Source organism: Leptonychotes weddellii, chromosome 7 (assembly GCF_054177405.1).
Source record: "Leptonychotes weddellii isolate Sample4059 chromosome 7, ASM5417740v2, whole genome shotgun sequence".
NCBI lineage: Eukaryota > Metazoa > Chordata > Mammalia > Carnivora > Phocidae > Leptonychotes > Leptonychotes weddellii.
In genome coordinates this window covers 129,322,486-129,340,271 of record NC_138375.1, presented here as the reverse complement: position 1 = coordinate 129,340,271, position 17,786 = coordinate 129,322,486, and the positions used below count along the sequence as shown (strand labels likewise).

Below are 17,786 nucleotides of genomic sequence, written 5' to 3'. Positions count from 1 at the left end.
CCCCCCCCCCCCACTTTGCTCTAATCCAGGACGGCTTCACCACCGTGAGCAAATCCCTTGCTACTCAAAGTTTGGTCCGCGGACCGGCAGTAGCTGTCAATCTGGGAGCTTGTTCGAAATTGCAAATTCCCCACCTTCGAACGAAGGATCAGGATGTGCGTTTTAAGAACACCGGGTGGTTTCTGGGTATGAACGTTGGAGAAGCTTGGGGCTGTCGCACCCTTGTGCCCCGAGGTTCCCTCCCCGAGCGCGCTGTGCGCCGAGCTCCCTGCTCTCTTTCTTCCTCGATCTGTAGCTGCTGCTCTTGCAACAAAGAGACTCACGTCGGTGCAATTCTCATATTTTTCTTTTTTTCCTTTTTGCTGAGGTTCTCCAAAACTGAAGAATCCCCTTTAATTCATCCCCTCCCATTCCCTGCCTGGGGACCGAGTCTCGTTTTGTGGATGAGCGGCAGCTTCCCCGACCCCTCCCAAGCTTTTGAAGGGCTCTGCCGAGTATGGGGGAGCCGGCGCTTTCGGGATTCCTTCCCTGGGAAGAAAATAATAATAATAATAATAATAACAACAACAACAACAACAACAACAACAATAATAGCGGTGACAAGAGACCTCCCCTCTGGGTTTGCAAGCTCACGTAGCATGCATGTGTTCTCTTTACACTCATTTGGGATAACGCTTTCCACACGGAATGTTTCCAGCTCAAGAATTGCCTCTTTCCATGATCTGCGACTACGTTACTGACCTCAGGCGAGTGCCCCGGGAAATCGTGTATGTGGAAGATACCTAAAAGTTCTTTCTTCAAATGCTCACCCGCTGGTGGAGCATCTGCGGTTTACACAACTGCATGTACTTTGCCTTTTATTATTAGAAAAAATGTTCTCAGATGTTCTCCGAGGGAAAGGAACCTACTCAATTACCTCTTAAATCATCTCCGGCATTATTTTCAAAAACTTCTGGGCTTTGGAAGTAAGTTTAATAAGCTGCCTCAGTGGGTGTGTAATCTGTAGCTTTTGTTTTTAAGGACTGTATGCTTGGGCTTTTTTTTTTTTTTTTTTTTTTCTTTCTTTCATTCAAAAATGCACCAAGGCTTGTAAAATAGCTTTGGAAATTTTCTCATTAGGATAATGTGTTACAAGATTTAAGGGCACAGGAAACCTTTTGCAATTACTGTGCGGGTGGTTCAGAGTGCAGGATTTTTCAGGGGGAAAAAAAAGGACACTGCACGCACATCAGACAGTGTTTTCTGCTGTGAATTCAGTAAATCATTTGCTAACCCATCTCTTCCTTCTTAATGAGGCCGTGGCCTGGATAGACTGCCCTCGCAAATATGGGAAATGAAATTCCCTTTCCATTTTTCTATTGTGTTGCCAACTCCATTGGTAACTAGAAACCATATTTTGAGAATGTTAAAATTCAAACAAGCAGAAATCCTAATAAAGTCCCCCAGATGTTCAGAGACCAACTTAGAGTTCCAGACTTGTGGCATCTTAGAGGAGCTGTTACTTGGAAATTGCTCCTCTGCATCTCTGCTTTGGAAACCACAAAGGGAAGAAACCTCCAGTTGAGCTTGAAGCCAAGGTCACAGAGAAGTTGGACAACACGATGAGTGCGGTGAAGCCGATTTTGGAAGCCCACCAGGCCTGAGTTTGAGCTGTGCGACTTGAGTCAGGCTCTCCATGTCTCTGAGCTGGTTGCCTCATTCATGGAAGAGACCTAAGTGTCACCCTTTAGAGTGTTGTGAAAATTCCTGAGAAGGAGGACAGTATCTGGCACAGAACCTATGTGGTGGTCGCTGCTCCTATCAGCTTAGGGTGTGATGGTTAGGAGCAGCCTCTTACTATCGAAACATGGAAATGTGAGACTCCAAAGAAGATCCCCCCTGGGGAGCAACTGCCTACTGAGTGCACATTCTTCATGGGCTGTCTCCGATGCTGGCTGCCAACGGTTGCAAAGTGTTTACTTCTCTTCTTTGATGACCCCTTATCACAGTCTGGACAGGCTACAGCTTTTAAATAATCTTACTCAACACCAAGGCAAAAGAAAAAGAAAATCATTCCAGAAAACCCAAAGAGCATCACTATCTCACACTTCTAAGGCTTAGGTTACCGATTTTCTAGCTTCAGAGGTTGCTGGGGCTGCTTCCCGAATGTTCTCTGCCCTTCTCCATTTGGCAGGTGCCATCCCATTTCTGCCATAGAGGAGACATCTACTGGATGCCTTGGACGTGTGCGTCTGTATGTCAGTGTCTGCTTCTCTTGTTCCATGTGTAGAAAGCTGAGAGCACAATCCAAATGTTAATGTTCCTGATGACAGTATTTCCCAGACTTCATTCTCTGGTGCATCACTCTTCCGGGTTTTGCCATATTCACATACCTCTGGCCGTATTTTTTTGGTAAAAAATATCACTCAACTTAAACAAAAATATTAAGTAGATTTATTAAAAAGCAACTCTATATCATATCATAGAACTTATAGTCATGGTGCTGTAGAGTCACGAATACGATGAAAAAACGACGTTATTAAGTTCACCTGTTACGATTGTCCACTGAAGGCTCCGAAGGCTCTGAATCTGAGGGCTGCTCTCTTTGTTAAAAAGAGAAGTTAGAATCCGGTATTCAAGATAAATAACACCAAACTAAGATCTTCTCTTGACCTTACCAGAAAGATTCGTAAAATTTGAAAAAGACTGACTTTCTCATATGTGAGTCAGATCTTATAATAGTGTGTCTGAGACCTACCCCAAATCCTTCTCCATCTATTCTTGGGGAAATCCTGAATTAGAGTAGTGGTTCATAAACCTTTGATGTATTTTAGAACCCCCAGAGGAGTTTATCAAACAGAGTCCTGGGGCACACCTTCAAAAATTCCAGATCAACACACTCATGTTCATAGTCATGATAGACACAAGGTGGAAGCAACACATGCTCATGGATGGATGAGTGGATAAATAAAATGTGGCTTATTATATACATGGGAATATTATTCAGCCTTAAAAAGGAAGGACGTTCTGGGGCACCTGGGTGGCTCAGTCAATTAAGTGACTGGCTCTTGATCTCAGCTCAGGTCTTAATCTCAGGGTTGTGAGTTCAAGCCCTATGTTGGGCTCCATGCTGGGCGTGGAGCCTACCTTATAAAAAAAAAAAAAAAAAAAAAGGACGTTTTGACATATGCTACAACATAGATGAACTTTGAGGACATTGTATTTACTACCTGGAGTAGTTAAATTCAGAAATAGAAAGTAGAATGTTGGTTGCTAGGAGCAGGAAGTGGGAAGTTGATGTTAAATGGGGACATTTGGTTGTTTCCAGTTTTTGTCTATTACAAATAAAGCTTCCAGGAGCAATTGTGTATGAGTTTTTGGTTGAACATCAGTTTTCATTCTTCTGGAATAAATGCCCAGGAGTATAATTGGTGGGTCATATGGTTGTTTCTTGTTCAGTTTTTAAGAAACTGCTAACTTGTTTCTCAAAGTGTCTGTACCATTTTATATTCCCACCAACAATGTATGAATGATAGTTCTCTGCATCTTAGCCACCATTTGCTTTTACCACTGTTTTCTATTTTAGCTGTTATGATTCGCCTTTAGTGATAACTCATTGTGGTCCTAATTTGCATTTTTCTGTTCCATAGTCACACATGTTATCCATTGAACCGCTGGCCTGCACTTAATTTGCATTTTTCTAATGGCTAATGATGTTCAGCATATTCTTATGCTTGTTTGGCATCTGTATATCACCTTTGATGAAATGCCTCCTCATGTCTTTTGCCCATTTTCTAATTGAATTTTTTTTTTTTACCGTTGAGTCCTGAGAGTTCATTATATATGTTGGATCGGAGACTTTTGTGAGACATATGGTTTACAAATAGGTTCTCCTGGTTTGTAGCTTGTTTTTTTTCATGCTCTTAGTAAGGTCTTTCAGGGGGCAAAAGTTTTTAATTTTAATGAGGTCCAATTTATCAATTTTTTATTTATTTTTTATTTTTTTCCAATTTATCAATTTTTAAAATAGGCCATGCTTTTGGTATCATGTCTAAGAATGCTTTCTTAGAAGGACTGTTGTAGAGCAGTTTTAGGTTTACAAAAAGTTAGAGGGTGGTACACACATTTCCCATTTAGCCCCTGTACCTGCACATGCATGGTGTCGCCCATTATCAACATCGCTCATCAGAATGATACATTTTTTTAACCAAAGATGAACTTCTCTTGACACACCATGATCACCCAAAGTCCATAGTTTACCCTATGGTTCACTCTTGGTGTTGTACATTCTGTATTTTTGGACAAATGTATAATGACATGTATCTATCATTATAATATCATACAGAGTATTTTAACTGACCTAAAAATCCTGTTATTTGCTGATTCATCCCTTGCCCCAATCATTGATCTTCTTGTCTCCATGGTTTTGCCTTTTCTAGAATGTCTTATATTTGGAATCATGCTATAGGTATATAGCCCTTTCAGGTCTGGCTTCTTTAACTTGGTAATACGCATTTAAGATTCCTTCATATCATTTCATGTCTTGATAGTTCATTTCTTTTCATCACTGAATAATATCCCATTCTCTGGATTACCATACTTTATTTATCCATTCCCCTACTGAAAAACATCTTAGTTGCTTCCAAGTTTTGACAATTATGAAAACTGCTCTAAACTTTTTGTGCAGGTTCTTGTGTAGACATAAACTTTTAGCTTCTTTAGGTAAATATCAAAGAGCATAATTGCTGAGTCATATGGTAAGAATACGTTTTGTTTTGTAAGAAACCACAAAACTGACTTTCAAAGTGGCTGTACCATTTTGTATTCCCACCCACAATGTATGAGAGTTCCTGTTGCTCCACATCCTCACCAGCATTTGGTGTTGTCAGTGTTCTGTGGATTTTGGCCATTCTAACAGGTGTGCAGTTTTATCTCATTGTTGTTTTAATTTGCATTTCTCTGATGACATATGTGGAGCCCTTTGTAATATGCTCATTTGCCATCTGTCTAATTTCTCTGGAGATTTGTCTGTTGAGGTTTTTTAATTGAGTTGTTTGTTTTCTTATTGCTGAGTTTTAAGAGTTCTTTGTATATTTTGGATAACTGTCCTCTATCAGATATGTCTTTTGCAAATATTTTCTCCCAGTCTGTGGCTTGTTTTTTCATTCTCTTTATACTGTTTGTTGCAGAGCAAAAGTTTTCAGTTTTAAAGAAGTCCACTTTATCAATTATTTCTGTCATGGGTCATGTCTTTGGTGTAGTATCTAAAAAGACCTCACCATACTCAAGGTCATTTAGGTTTTCTCCTATGTTATCTAGTAGGAGTTTTATATTTTTGAATTTTACATTTTAAAGTGACCCATTGTGAGTTACTTTGATCCATTATGAGTTAATTTTTGTGAAGGGTATAAGGTTTGTGTCTAGATTCAATTTTTTGCATGCGGATATATAGTAGTTCCAGCAATGTTTGTTGAAGAAACTATCATTACTCCATTGCATTGCCTTTGTTCCTTTGTAAACATCAGTTGGCTGTATTTGTATGGGTCTTTTTCTGGACTTTCTATTCTGTTCCATTGATCTATTGGTCTAGTCTTTCACCAATATCACACTCTCTTGATTACCATAGCTTTATAGTAAGTTTTGAAGGTAGGTAGTGTCAATCTTCCAAGTTTGCTCTTTTCCTTCAGTATCGTGTTGGCTATTCTGGGTCTTTTGTCTTTCCATGTAAACTTTAGAATTGGTTTGTTGATATCCACAAACTTAACTTGCTGGGATTTTTTATTGGGATTGCATTGAATTTACAGACCAAGTTGGGAAGAACTGATATCTTGATAATATGACTCTTATCAAGCCACCCAGGTGCCACAGCAATTGGATTTTGTATATTAGTCTTGTAGAGTGCAACCTTGCTATAATTGCTTATTAGTTCCAGGAGTTTTTTTTGGTCAATTCTTTTGGATTTTCTACATAGACAGTCATGTCATCTGTGACTAAAGAGTGTTTTGTTTCTTTCTTCACAATCTATACATCTTTTATTTACTTTTCTTGACTTATTGCATTAGTAAGGACTTTCAGCACCATGTTGAAGAGGAATGGTGGGAGGGGACATCCTTGCTTATACCTGACCTTAGTGGGAAAGCTTTCAGTTCTCACCATTAAGTATGAAGTTAGTGTAGATTTTTCATAGTCTTTATCAGGATGAGGAAGCTCCCCTCTATTCCTATTTTACTGAGAGTTTTTATCATGAATGAATATTGGATTTTTGGCAAATGCTATTTTACATCTATTGATAAGATCATGTGATTTCTCTTAGTCTTTTGAGATGATGAATTACATTAATTAATTTTCAAATGTTGAACCAGTTTTGTATACCTGAGATAAGTCCCAGTTGCTTGTGCTGTACAATTCTTTTTATACATTGTTAGATTTGATTTGCTAATATTATGTTGAGAAGTTTTGTATCTATGTTCATGGGACATATTGGTCAATAGTTTGTTTTTTGGGTTTTTTTTGTAATGTCTTTTTCTGGTTTTGGTTTGGGGGTAGTGCTGTCCTCATAGAATGTGTTAGGAATTATTGCTCTGCTTTTTTTTTTTTTGGCAAATTATGTCTTTTAAGGAATTGGTCCATTTTATCTAGACTATCAAATGCGTGAGCATAGTGTAGTTCATAGTACTCCTTATTATCCTTTTAATGTCCATGGGATCTGTACTGATGACTCCTCTTTCATTTCTTATCTTAGTATTGATATAGTTGAATTAGTATTTATCATGCGTATTATTGTTTTCTATTTATTGCTATTGTTCTTTGTTCCTATTTCTGTCTTCTTCTTTTCTGCCTTTCTTCACTATGTTCTGCCAATCCATGAACATAGCTTAGTTAAATTGACAATTCCATAGATTTTCTACAAAAGTGATCATACTGTCTCAAATAAAGACAGTTTTACTTCTTTGTTACTTCAGGTGCCTTTTATTGCTTTTCCTTGCCTTACTTCCATGCCTAGAGCATCTATTACGATGTTGGATAAAAGTGGTTAAGTGCAGCTATCCTTGTTTTGTTCCTTATTTTAAGGTGAAAGCATTCAGTCTTGCACTGTTAATTATGATTTTTTTCCTTTAGTCTTTCTTCTTTTTCCTCTCCCTACTCTTCTTCTTTTTCTCCTCTTCCTCCCCCCTTCCTCCTCCTCCTCCCTGTTGTAGATTCCCTATATCAAATTGAGGAAGTTCCCTTCTGGTTTTTAATTTTCTGAGAATTTTTATCAGATCGGATGCCAGATTTTGCCAGATACTTTTTCTGCATCTATTGAGATGATCATATGGTTTTTCTTTTTCAGTCTGTTAATATGGTAAATTACATTGATTGATTTTCTAATGATAAATTAACATTGCATTTGAAAGATAAATCCCACTTGGTCTTGATGTATTATCCTTTTTATGTTTTGTTGCATTTGATTTACTAAAATTTGTTTTTAATTTTTGTATCCATGTTCATGGATTTTCTTTTTCTTTGTCTTGTTTTGGTATCAGAGTAACACTGGCTTCAGATAATAAATTTAGAAAATTTTCTTCTTTAATTTTTTGGGAGGATTTATATGGAATTGGCATTAATTCTTCATTAAAGTCTTGGTTGATTTTCACTAATGAAGCCACATGGGCCTGGACTTTTTTTGTGGGATGGTTTTTAACTACAGATTAAATCTTTTTAATGAATAAAGGGCTATTTTGGTCATCTATTTCTTCATGAGCAAGCTTTAGGAGTTTGGGTCTTTCAAGGAATTTGTCCATTTAATCAAAGTTGTCAAATTTAAGTGTAGTTAGTGTTTTACAAAATATTCCTTTATTATTATTTTAATATCTGTGGAATCTGTAGTGATGTCACCTCTCTCATTCTTGACATTGGTCATTTGTGTCTTTTCTCTTTTGGGAACTTAAGCCCTGGTTCTGATATCTCTTGATTACCATAGCTTTATAGTAAGTCTTGAAGGCAGGTAGTTTCAATCTTCCAAGTTTGTTCTTCTCCTTCATTATTGTGTTGGCCTCTGCCACTTACTAATTGTCTAACCAATTGCATATACTCCAGGGTCCTCAGCTTTTTGTAAGTTAAAAGGGTGGGGTCCTCCAAGGTCTCTTCCACTTCTGACAGACAGTAAGTTTGATAAATGTGCCTTGAGATTTATATACTTTATTAATCTTCTTGTAAAACCAATTTTTTGTTTCAATGATTTTCTCTATTGTTTTTCACTTTAATGCTTTATATATTATTCTTTATTATTTCCTTTCTTCTTCTTACTTTGGGCTTCCTTTTCTTTTTCTTTCTTTTTTTTTTAAGATTTTATTTATTTATTTGACAGAGAGAGAGAGAGTGAGAGCAGGAACATGGCAGGGGGAGTGGGAGAAGGAGAAGCAGGCTTCCTGCCTGAGAAGGGAGCCCGATGTGGGGCTTGATCCCAGGACCCTGGGATCATGACCTGAGCCGAAGGCAGACTCTTAACAACTGAGCCACCCAGGCGCCCCTCTATTTTCTTTTTTTAAGATTTATTTATTTATTTTAGAGAGAGTGCTCAAAGGGGGAGGGCCAGAGGGAGAGGGAGGGAGACAATCCATAAGCAGACTCCTCGCTGAGCTCAGAGCACCATGCAGGGTTCAGTCTCACAACCCTGAGATCATGACCTGAACCAAAATCAAGAGTCAGATGCTCAACCAACTGAGCCATCCAGGTGCCCTTTTTCTTTTTCTGTTTTCTTCAGGTGGGTGCAAGGTAATCAATTTAAAGATCAATTTAAGGTATTTTTCTTCTCTACATAGGTGTTTAGTGGTATAAATTTTCCACTAACTACTGAATTAGTGGCATGCCACAAAAAATGTCATGTTGTTTTTAAAATTTTCGTTTAGTTCAATGTACTTTATAGCTTCCCTTTTGATTTCTTCTTTGACTCATGGGTTATTTACAACTGTGCTATTTAGTTTCCAAATATTTGGGCATTTTCTCATTTTTTATTGAGTGCCTGACATTTCAAAGTTTATGTTGCTGAATGCCATATTTTGTTATGTTGCTTTAATGAATGCTGTCTTTTTAAGATAGGCACATAAGTTATTTGGTGGCCTTCTCAATCCTTGTTTGATCTCCCGTGGCTTGTGTTTAAGTCCTTTGAGAGTGGATCGAAAGTCACCTTTACTCTAGGGCTACTTTAGCTCATTGCTCAGGCATTACCTTCCTGGTCTCTGTTGAAAAATCCATTTATTCTGGAGATTTCTGTACTCTGGCTTGTGGGAATTTGAACAACTCCTAGCACTGTGTGAGCTCTAGGAATTGTTCAGTTTTCCCTTCCATGGTAGCTGTTCTTTCCCCCAACAGCATTTCTTTGCTTGACCTCCTAAAGTGCAGATTAATATTTGACCAAAGACTCAGCCCACGGATGGGGGGTGGGGGTGGGGGGGTAGATTCTATGCAGATTTCTGGATTTCTGCCCTGCAGATTTTAGCTATCTAGATCTCTCCAGGCATCAGTCATAGTCTCCTCTACTCAATGAGACCACTGAATTCAGTTTCTGTTCTCTTTCTCTGTGCTGCAGTTGAGAAATTGCTTCCAGGTAGACAAGGTGATTGTAGAGTTCACCTCATTAGCTTCTCTTCTCTTGGGAATCACAGTCCTGTGCTTCCTGTTATCATGTCTGAAAACAGTTGTTCCATATATTTTATAGGAGTTTTTAGTTGTTTTCAACAGAGGGCTCATTCTAGCCTATGTTACTCCATCAGGGTGGAAAACAGAAGTCTGATCATCTCTAGATTTGGTAATGTTATTAACTATAAAGTTAATCCTCAGTCTTCTTCATGATATCTTAGTTTGCTTGTAGTTTTTATTATAGTATGTTCTACAAAGCACATAAAAGGACCCCAGGAAAGAGAGCTGGGAAGGACCACAGGCTGGGGAGCTGGAGCCCTGGTTCTGATACTACCCCAACTACTTCCTTGTCTCCCCAGTTGTATAAATTCCCAGGGTACCAGCTTTCACATCTATAAATTAAGATGGTGGAACTCTATAAGTTTTCTTCCACTTTTGAAATTCAGTGAAAGAATGTATAATCCCATTCTTGTTCACAGTGTCCTTTAGGAATACGTCTTGCTTTTCTGATCATGCCATGTCCTTAATAAAACATAAGACAGAATAGGGAGGTATTCAGAGAAATGAGAATAGGATCATCAAGGGATGAGGGTGGGCTCACTAGTGTGACATGGCTGGAGAAAATTAGGATCTTTATTGGGGACAAATTAAGGGGAGAACCATACGATCAACACCAGTCAGCGTGTGCAGGTGTAGAAAGAGTGAACAGAGAATTGAAAAAGACTTCCTTCCAGTTGCTGTTTATGCTAGGAAATCTGGCATAGTCCTCAGGGTATGACACACAAGAGAGAAAGTTGAGCAATATTAGGAAAGAATTTAGAAGTATCAAAACAAGCAGTGAACTCCAATGCCAAGTACATGATGTCGTTGATGATGCAGAGAAAAGATCATTTCATTATCCTATAGAGGTGTTGACCCCACATGCTTCATGTGGCTGAGCGGTCTTCTCTAGGGGATGGTTTTGCTCATCAAAGATTTAGATCTTGTATCTTTTGAAAACAAGTGTAACCAGCATATTGAAAAAGCACACCTCACAGTTCAGTAAAAATGCAACTGTGTTTCTCCCACTGTCCTTTTTACAATTTAGTCTCTGAGATCATCTTTCCTGCTCCTGCATAAATACTCTAGCAGCCCATAATTTACTGCTCATTCTTTGGTGACAGATGATCTATGTCCACGAAGTCACAAACACTGTCCAGATGCAAAAATTAGAGAATCCAGTCCTGTGTCATACTAAAAGCCTTGACCTTAATTTACTGTGAAATCTCCCTTTCTCTCGCTCCATGCTCACTTCCTCGAGCTGGGGCGGGCTTCAGGGTAAGGGGCAGTGATGTTTCCATTTCTCCACCTCATGGTTCTAGTCGCCACCCCCCCACCTTCCATCTTGAGAGCTGCTGTTGCACCCCGACCAGGTCCCATGGGACTGGGGAGACCGGGAGAGGTGACACATAGGGCACTTCTTACCTGAGCCAGTACTCTTGCCATTTGGTCTGACTCTGGCTTAGTACATACCCTTTCCCCTCAAGATGTCATTTCCTTTTTTTTTTTTAATTTTTTTTTATTATGTTATGTTAGTCATCATACATTACATCATTAGTTTTTGATGCAGTGTTCTATGATTCATTGTGCATAACACCCAGTGCCCCATGCAGAACGTGCCCTCCTCAATACCCACCACCAGGCTAACCCATCCTCCCACCCCCCTCCCCTCTAGAACCCTCAGTTTGTCTCTCAGAGTCCATCGTCTCTCATGATTCGTCTACCCCTCCGATTTCCCCCGCTTCATTCTTCCCCTCCTGCTATCTTCTTCTTTTTTTTTTTTAAACATATAATGTAGTATTTGTTTCAGAGGTACAGATCTTCTCACTGTTTCTCTTTCTCCTATGATTTCCTTGCTCCTGCCGGCTGCTTTCTCTGTTTCTCTGTTCTGATGGTCATTAGTGACTCTTTCCTCAGCCCCACCCCCGGACGTGCAGTAGTGTATCTCCGGCTTCCTGCAGGTGGCCCCGTAGGACAGAACCCAAGTCGGTCCCGTACTGGCTCACTCCGTGACTCAGGGCCCACAGCTCTTCCAAGGAACACTCATGTATCCCTGACCTGGGGCTGACGTGGGTCCTAAGACAGTAGCACTCTTCTTCTGGCTCTGCCTCCAAAGCTGTCAGTCTCCTGCCTTTCAGAGTCCCACCTGGTAGGAGTTAGACTCTGACCAGTGTCAATTTCGGCTTTCCCACCTGGAAGCTGGGTACCAGCCTCCAAGTCTCTCAGCCTCAGGAAACGCTCTGTGCTTTCTGTGGGATCTTCTCCCCTTCTAGCTCACCCTAGTTAGGGGTTCCCAGCACCCTGAGATCAAGAGGGCTTTGCTAAACTATGCCCTTCCCACGCTGAGAAATCTCTCCTCTCATCTCTTGTCTCCATTCCCTGACCTTCCTTCCCTCTATCTTTTTTTTTTTTAAAAGATTTTATTTATTTATTTATTTGAGAGAGAGAGTACAAAGGCAGAGGGGGAAGGGGCAGAGGGAGAGGGAGAAGCAGGCTCCCTGCTGAGCAGAGAGCCCGATGCAGGACTCGATCCCAGGACCCTGGGATCATGACCTGAGCCGAAAGCAAATGCTTAACAGACCACCCAGGCACCCTCTTCCATATATCTCTGATGGACCTGAGAAGCCCAAGAAGGGCCCGTGGGTTCTCGAGGCCATCTCCTTCAAAAATCTTCATAACATGGTTTGGCACCTTTCTCTGGAATTGTACCTCTATTATGTCCTGTTGCCTGGTGGAAACTTCAGTTTTAAGATCCTGTTACACAAGTAATAAACAAACATGATTCATGGGCCAAGCCTTGAACCACAGACCAGTGGTGTAACGTCCGTCTTTACTAAACATTTTGATTTCTGAGTGTGTCGTTGTGCAAAAACAACTCAGGGGGACCACTTTCAGGTCTTACTTAACCCTTGGCCAGTTATAATACTCAGCACTTGTGAGCTAGAGCTGTAGGCAGTTGGTGTCCATACAATATTTGGGAATGAAATACCTTAGTGAGGGGATGTTTCTTACATGGCAGAAGATGGACCCCCAAGGATATCACGTGGTCTTGACCCCGAAGACCTCCTCCGGCACAGAAACGTGGCGAGTCCAGGATTGTCTGGCTGTACCAGAGGGCAGGAAAGTGGCTTTGAAATCCCGAGCCCCTACGAGACAAACTCTCCCAAATTAACTCCCTCCCCAGCTGACCGCTCTCAACCCAGACTTCCCAGGCACTGTAATAGCATGTTTCAGTGAGCTTTGAGGGCAGGGGAGGGTGGATGGTTCTTTTTTCTGAGGTCAGCATATCCTTACAGGGTTGCTTGAGTCCAAAGCAGAGACAGCAGGGAACAAGTACCATCCTTCAGTTCCCAGATGTGGCACAACCAGGTTGTGTATGCTGCTGGTAGGTCCTGACCTGGGTAGGTAAGCCTGAGAGCCAGCAAGGCTGTGTGTTGTAGGGATCTTTCCCATTTTGTTTGTTTGTAACAAACCAGGGAGGGAAATAGTTGAGCAAGATCCAAGAGTTTCTTTTATTTCACTTCTCCAGAGGCCCAAATCATGGAATGGGAAGGCACTTGCTGGCTATTTGGTTTGTTAAAGCGGTGACTCTCTGAGCGGGCGTCTCTTAGCCTTTTTGAAACCTGTAGCTCCCCCGCCCCCACTTTTTAAAATTTAAAATCAACAGTTAACATATAATGTATTATTAGTTTCAGAGGTAGAGTAGCCCTTTTTGTTGAGCATACAACTTTCCCACTTGCCTGAAGAGTCTGATTTTCTCTCCTTCTCACCTGGCAACTTCCTTGAGATTCATATGCTTTGTGAAATCGTGGCAGTGGAGAGAGGTTTCCTTTCTTTTTATTTTATTTTAATTTATTTTATTTATTTGTCAGAGAGAGCGAGCACAAGCAGGGGGAGCAGTAGACAGAGGGAGAGGGGGAAGCAGACTCCCTGCTGAGCAGGGAGCCCGATGTGGGACTCGATCCCAGGACCCTGGGATCCTGACCTAAGCCGAAGGCAGACTCTTAACTGACTGAGCCACCCGGGTGCCCCTCGCTGCTCAATATTCTTTCCACTATATTGTCAACTGTTTGACTCTTCTCTCCTTCATCACCTGTCTTTTAAAGATAGCAACCAATACTACAAAACAAATACCTGGGGCAACAGACACTGTAAAAATACTTCGTATTCTTTTATCTATATTAGATCAAGCTGCCTTTATTTTGCAGTCCTTCCAAAGCTGAGAAAGTACTTATTCAATTGTTATGAACGCATGTTTTTGCCAAATATTATAAATGGTACTGAAGAGAAAACACGTGACCCCTACTTCTGGAAGTTTGATCTTTATTAGGAAGACAAATGTGGTTCGTATTCAGCTTGCTGTCAACCGTGACCTCTGAGACCTGTCTAAATGCAGTTGTAATTGTCAATGTTCCAACCCTCCACCCCTACCCCGTAACTTATCCCTCCTTGAACTCTTTTACAGTTCATCTATATGGAGAACAATCTGGGAGATTGAAAGGAATATAGGAGAATTCGTAGGTGGTTTATTGATAAATTCAGTTACTAATCAGGTAAAAGTTCAAACAGCAAGAAAAGGTTGATGGTGCCATTCCTTTCTGGGTGGGGAATCAGAGGCTCAGCAAGAACGTGTGGCAGGTTGTTCAGGCTTGCTCAGCTATCACGAGATGGAGCAGAGTCTTGCAGCCAAAGTGGCTGAGGTCAGAGTTCACGGATGTCAGAGTTCACGGGCCGCCTTCCAGCCTGTGGAAGCAAGGGCAAAGTTAAGTGGGGCAGAACAGGCTTGTTGAAATTACAGTTTTGTCACAGCAAGGTTATGAACACTTCAAGTTGGCTGACTTTGAGAGGCTTTTGAGCGTGGGGACTGTTGCGTGTGAATTTTCATGTGAGTGGGGGCCTTATCATGGTGGAGGTAGGTGGTGATAATGCAGGGACCATATTCTCTCACACCCTGTTGAATTCCCTTGTTATTTATTTAAGAGCTGGGCCTGAAACAAGGGTAAATGCATCAGGGACAGTAAGTCTCAGGACCTTAGGGAAAAAAAAAAAAAAAAGAATTAGCATCCACAATTGTCATCCCAAATCGGGGTCCCAGGTCACCGAGTCTTAATGAGACCACAGGTTTATTTGGGAAGAAAGTTGTTAGTGAGGACCCATCTCTTGTCAGATTTTGGCCGTGTTTACAGAGGATGAACCTGACAATCTCCTCGTTTGCCCAGGGCACTCTTGTCCCTAAAGTTTTCCCCATAAATCACCAGTGCACTGTGGGGTAATGCCACTCTTTGTATTTTTCCATGGAGATCGGGGAAGGAGCCGTAGGGATTTGACAAATCTACCCATATGTAAATGAAAGTAGTTTTTGGTTTTTTTTTTTTTTCATTTGGCATGTACTTAGATCATTTACCCCCAGCGGGTGCAGAATGAAACCTCTTCTAAGTTTTCAACCATGAAGAAGAGGGACCATGTGAGAAAAAGATAAAAATGTAGAAATTCTCCAGTAAACATTGCTTGCATTTCAGTGGAGGATGGGAACAATAGTCCAGTCCCCAAAAAGTAATCCTAGTTTAAAAAAATAACTTGGTTCTCAAAAGCCTCATTGCGTATTTGCTATATTTGTCCCTATTTTGTTTGCAGAGGGTTTTAAAGGCATATGATGTAATGAAGTAAATAGTATTTTGTGGTCAAAAATTAAATAGGTCTTTTGTATTTTAGGTCTTACAAGAATTCCAAGGTGTGGTGAGAACTAAACTGTGTGTGTTTTAACTGGAAGGGCAGTGAGGAAGATGAGGGGAAATACTCCAGCTCCTCCCTGAATATAATTATAAGCCATCATCCCTCCGAATTTTTTTTTTGTTTCCCCTAATTTGAAATAAAAATAAATAGATTTTTCCCAAAACTGTATTGCAGGGCCCTGTTAGCGTCTCAGATGGAACCCACATTTGCCAGGAGTGTGTTTCCTTGTTTTGATGAGCCAGCTCTAAAGGCAACTTTTAATATTACAATTATTCATCACCCAAGCTATGTGGCCCTTTCCAACATGCCAAAACTAGGTAAGTAATATTTCCTGTCCTCATATATACGTGTATAGTAATGATACATATGTGTGTGTACAGACATATATATGTGTATGCATGGATATTTAACTCTCTAATACCTTTGATATCAATAGCTTTTCGAGGCTGTGTATCGGCAGTGTATTATAATTAGGGAGAACAGTCACCTGGGGTCTGTATCAGCACCAGCATCTCGGAGATGGTGAATCCTGATTCTTTTTGCATTGGAAGCTGGGGACACCACGTTGTTCTTATTCCTTGGCAGCCTGTCTGCCCGTTAGTTTGGCCTTTAATATTGATCATTAGTGATAACAAGCTAGCAGACTTAGTCTGAATCTGGTGCCCAGATGTGTTTCATTTGGCTCACACGATTTTTTTTTTCTTCTGATTGAACTTCAAAAAATCCAGAGATTTCTCATAAAAATCAAGATTTTTACTTCCTTGTAAACAGAAGATATAAGGACACGAAGCATGTAGCTCCTTCGTGACAGCAATAGTTAGAGCTCGTGAGAGGCTGTCCCCTGCAGAACGGGGGGCCCCCCCAGCCTGTTGTGGTCCCCACCACTCCCTGTTAATGTATGCCAGCCTGATTCACATCAGATACCCGGCCCTCAGCTTTAAAGACCCAGCCTGCCTCCACTGAAGACTTTGCCGAAACCGTACAATGGCCACATTGCCCTTCCTTGACTCCTGGGGGCCTGGGAGGCTCTAGATGAAGTGTTGTGAGAGCTGGACTGGTCTAGGAAACAGTAGAAGTGGATGGAAAAGAGAAGAGGTGCGTCGTGGGCCTCACCTACGTGCCCATGGATTTGGCCCTCCGTCAATATTACTCAAGATACCGATTCAGAGCAAAGGTGCTGTCCCTAGATCTTCCTAATGTCGTTTCTTTGTTTGTATGTTTTTAATTGAACTATAGCAGACATACAAGATTACATGAGTTTCAGAGGTACGTCATGGTGATTCGACAATTAGGTGACATTATGCACAGTTCACCATGATAAGTGTAGTCACTATCTTCTATGCTGTACATTGTATCCCTGTGGCATTGATCTTTTTTCAAAGATTATTTATTTTGAGAGAGAGAGTGCTAGCAGGGGGAGGGGCAGAGGGAGAGGGAGAATCTCAAGTAGACTCCACGCTGAGCATGGAGTCCGAAGCAGGGTTCGATCTTACGACCCTGAGATCATGACCTGAGTGGAAACCAAGACTCAGATGCTCAACTGACTGAGCCACCCAGGCACCCCTCCCCACTTTAGCTGTTAATCTCCTTCACCCATTTTGCCCACCGCCCCAGCCCCCTCTCCACTGGCAACCACCATTTTATTCTCTGTATTTATGAGTTTCCAGTTTTTTTGTTTCTTGGTTGGTTTGTTCATGTGTTTTGCCTTTTAAATTCACACATCAGTGAAATCATACGGTATTTGTCTTTCTCGGACTTATTTCACTTCATATGGTTTTGATGAGTTTGGGGTGGAGAAATCCAAACTGCTCGACTCTGGGGACTGGCTGGGAAGAAGTCACTGGGTGACACGCGCCTGGACACATGGTTTCAGAGGTGGCTGTTAGTGCTTTGGTTTACAGTGATTTGGACTGAAATCGATCTCTGTAGGTCAGTCTGCAAGGAGAGACACAAATGGAAGCACGTGGACAGTCACCACCTTTTCCACGACGCCCCACATGCCGACTTACTTAGTGGCCTTGGCCGTATGTGACTATGCCCACGTGGACAGAACCGAAAGGGGCAAGGAGGTGAGTGAGGAAGACAACCCAGGTGAGTGCCTTCGTGCTGGCTGTGGGTGGTTCGTCCGTTCTTTCCGAATCCGGAGGTCATGTCTCTGTTTCCCATGTCACCTCCTGGTGGCCCCTCTGACTGTTTCTAGGCCCTCTTGAAACTCTTAATGGGGGGAGGGGTGCCTGGGGGGCTCAGTCGTTAAGCATCTGCCTTCGGCTCGGGTCATGATCCCAGGGTCCTGGGATCCAGCCCCGCATCGGGCTCCTTGCTCAGCGGGGAGCCTGCTTCTCCCTCTCCCATTCCAGTTTCCTCTGCTTGTACTCTCTCTCTCTCTGACAAATAAATAAAATCTTTTAAAAAAA

The 17,786-nt window shown here is 41.4% G+C and overlaps 1 protein-coding gene across 2 annotated transcripts in view; it reads left to right on the top strand.

Moving 5' to 3' along the window:
• The window catches only part of LVRN (laeverin), an 86,041-nt gene that overhangs the window by 2,181 nt on the left and 66,074 nt on the right, over positions 1-17,786 (top strand). For both annotated transcript variants that reach the window (XM_081827209.1, XM_031031834.2), the window contains exons 2-3: positions 15,547-15,689; positions 17,302-17,441. In XM_081827209.1, coding sequence (XP_081683335.1) covers positions 15,547-15,689; positions 17,302-17,441 — 283 coding nt within the window. The remainder of the gene's footprint in view (positions 1-15,546; positions 15,690-17,301; positions 17,442-17,786) is intronic.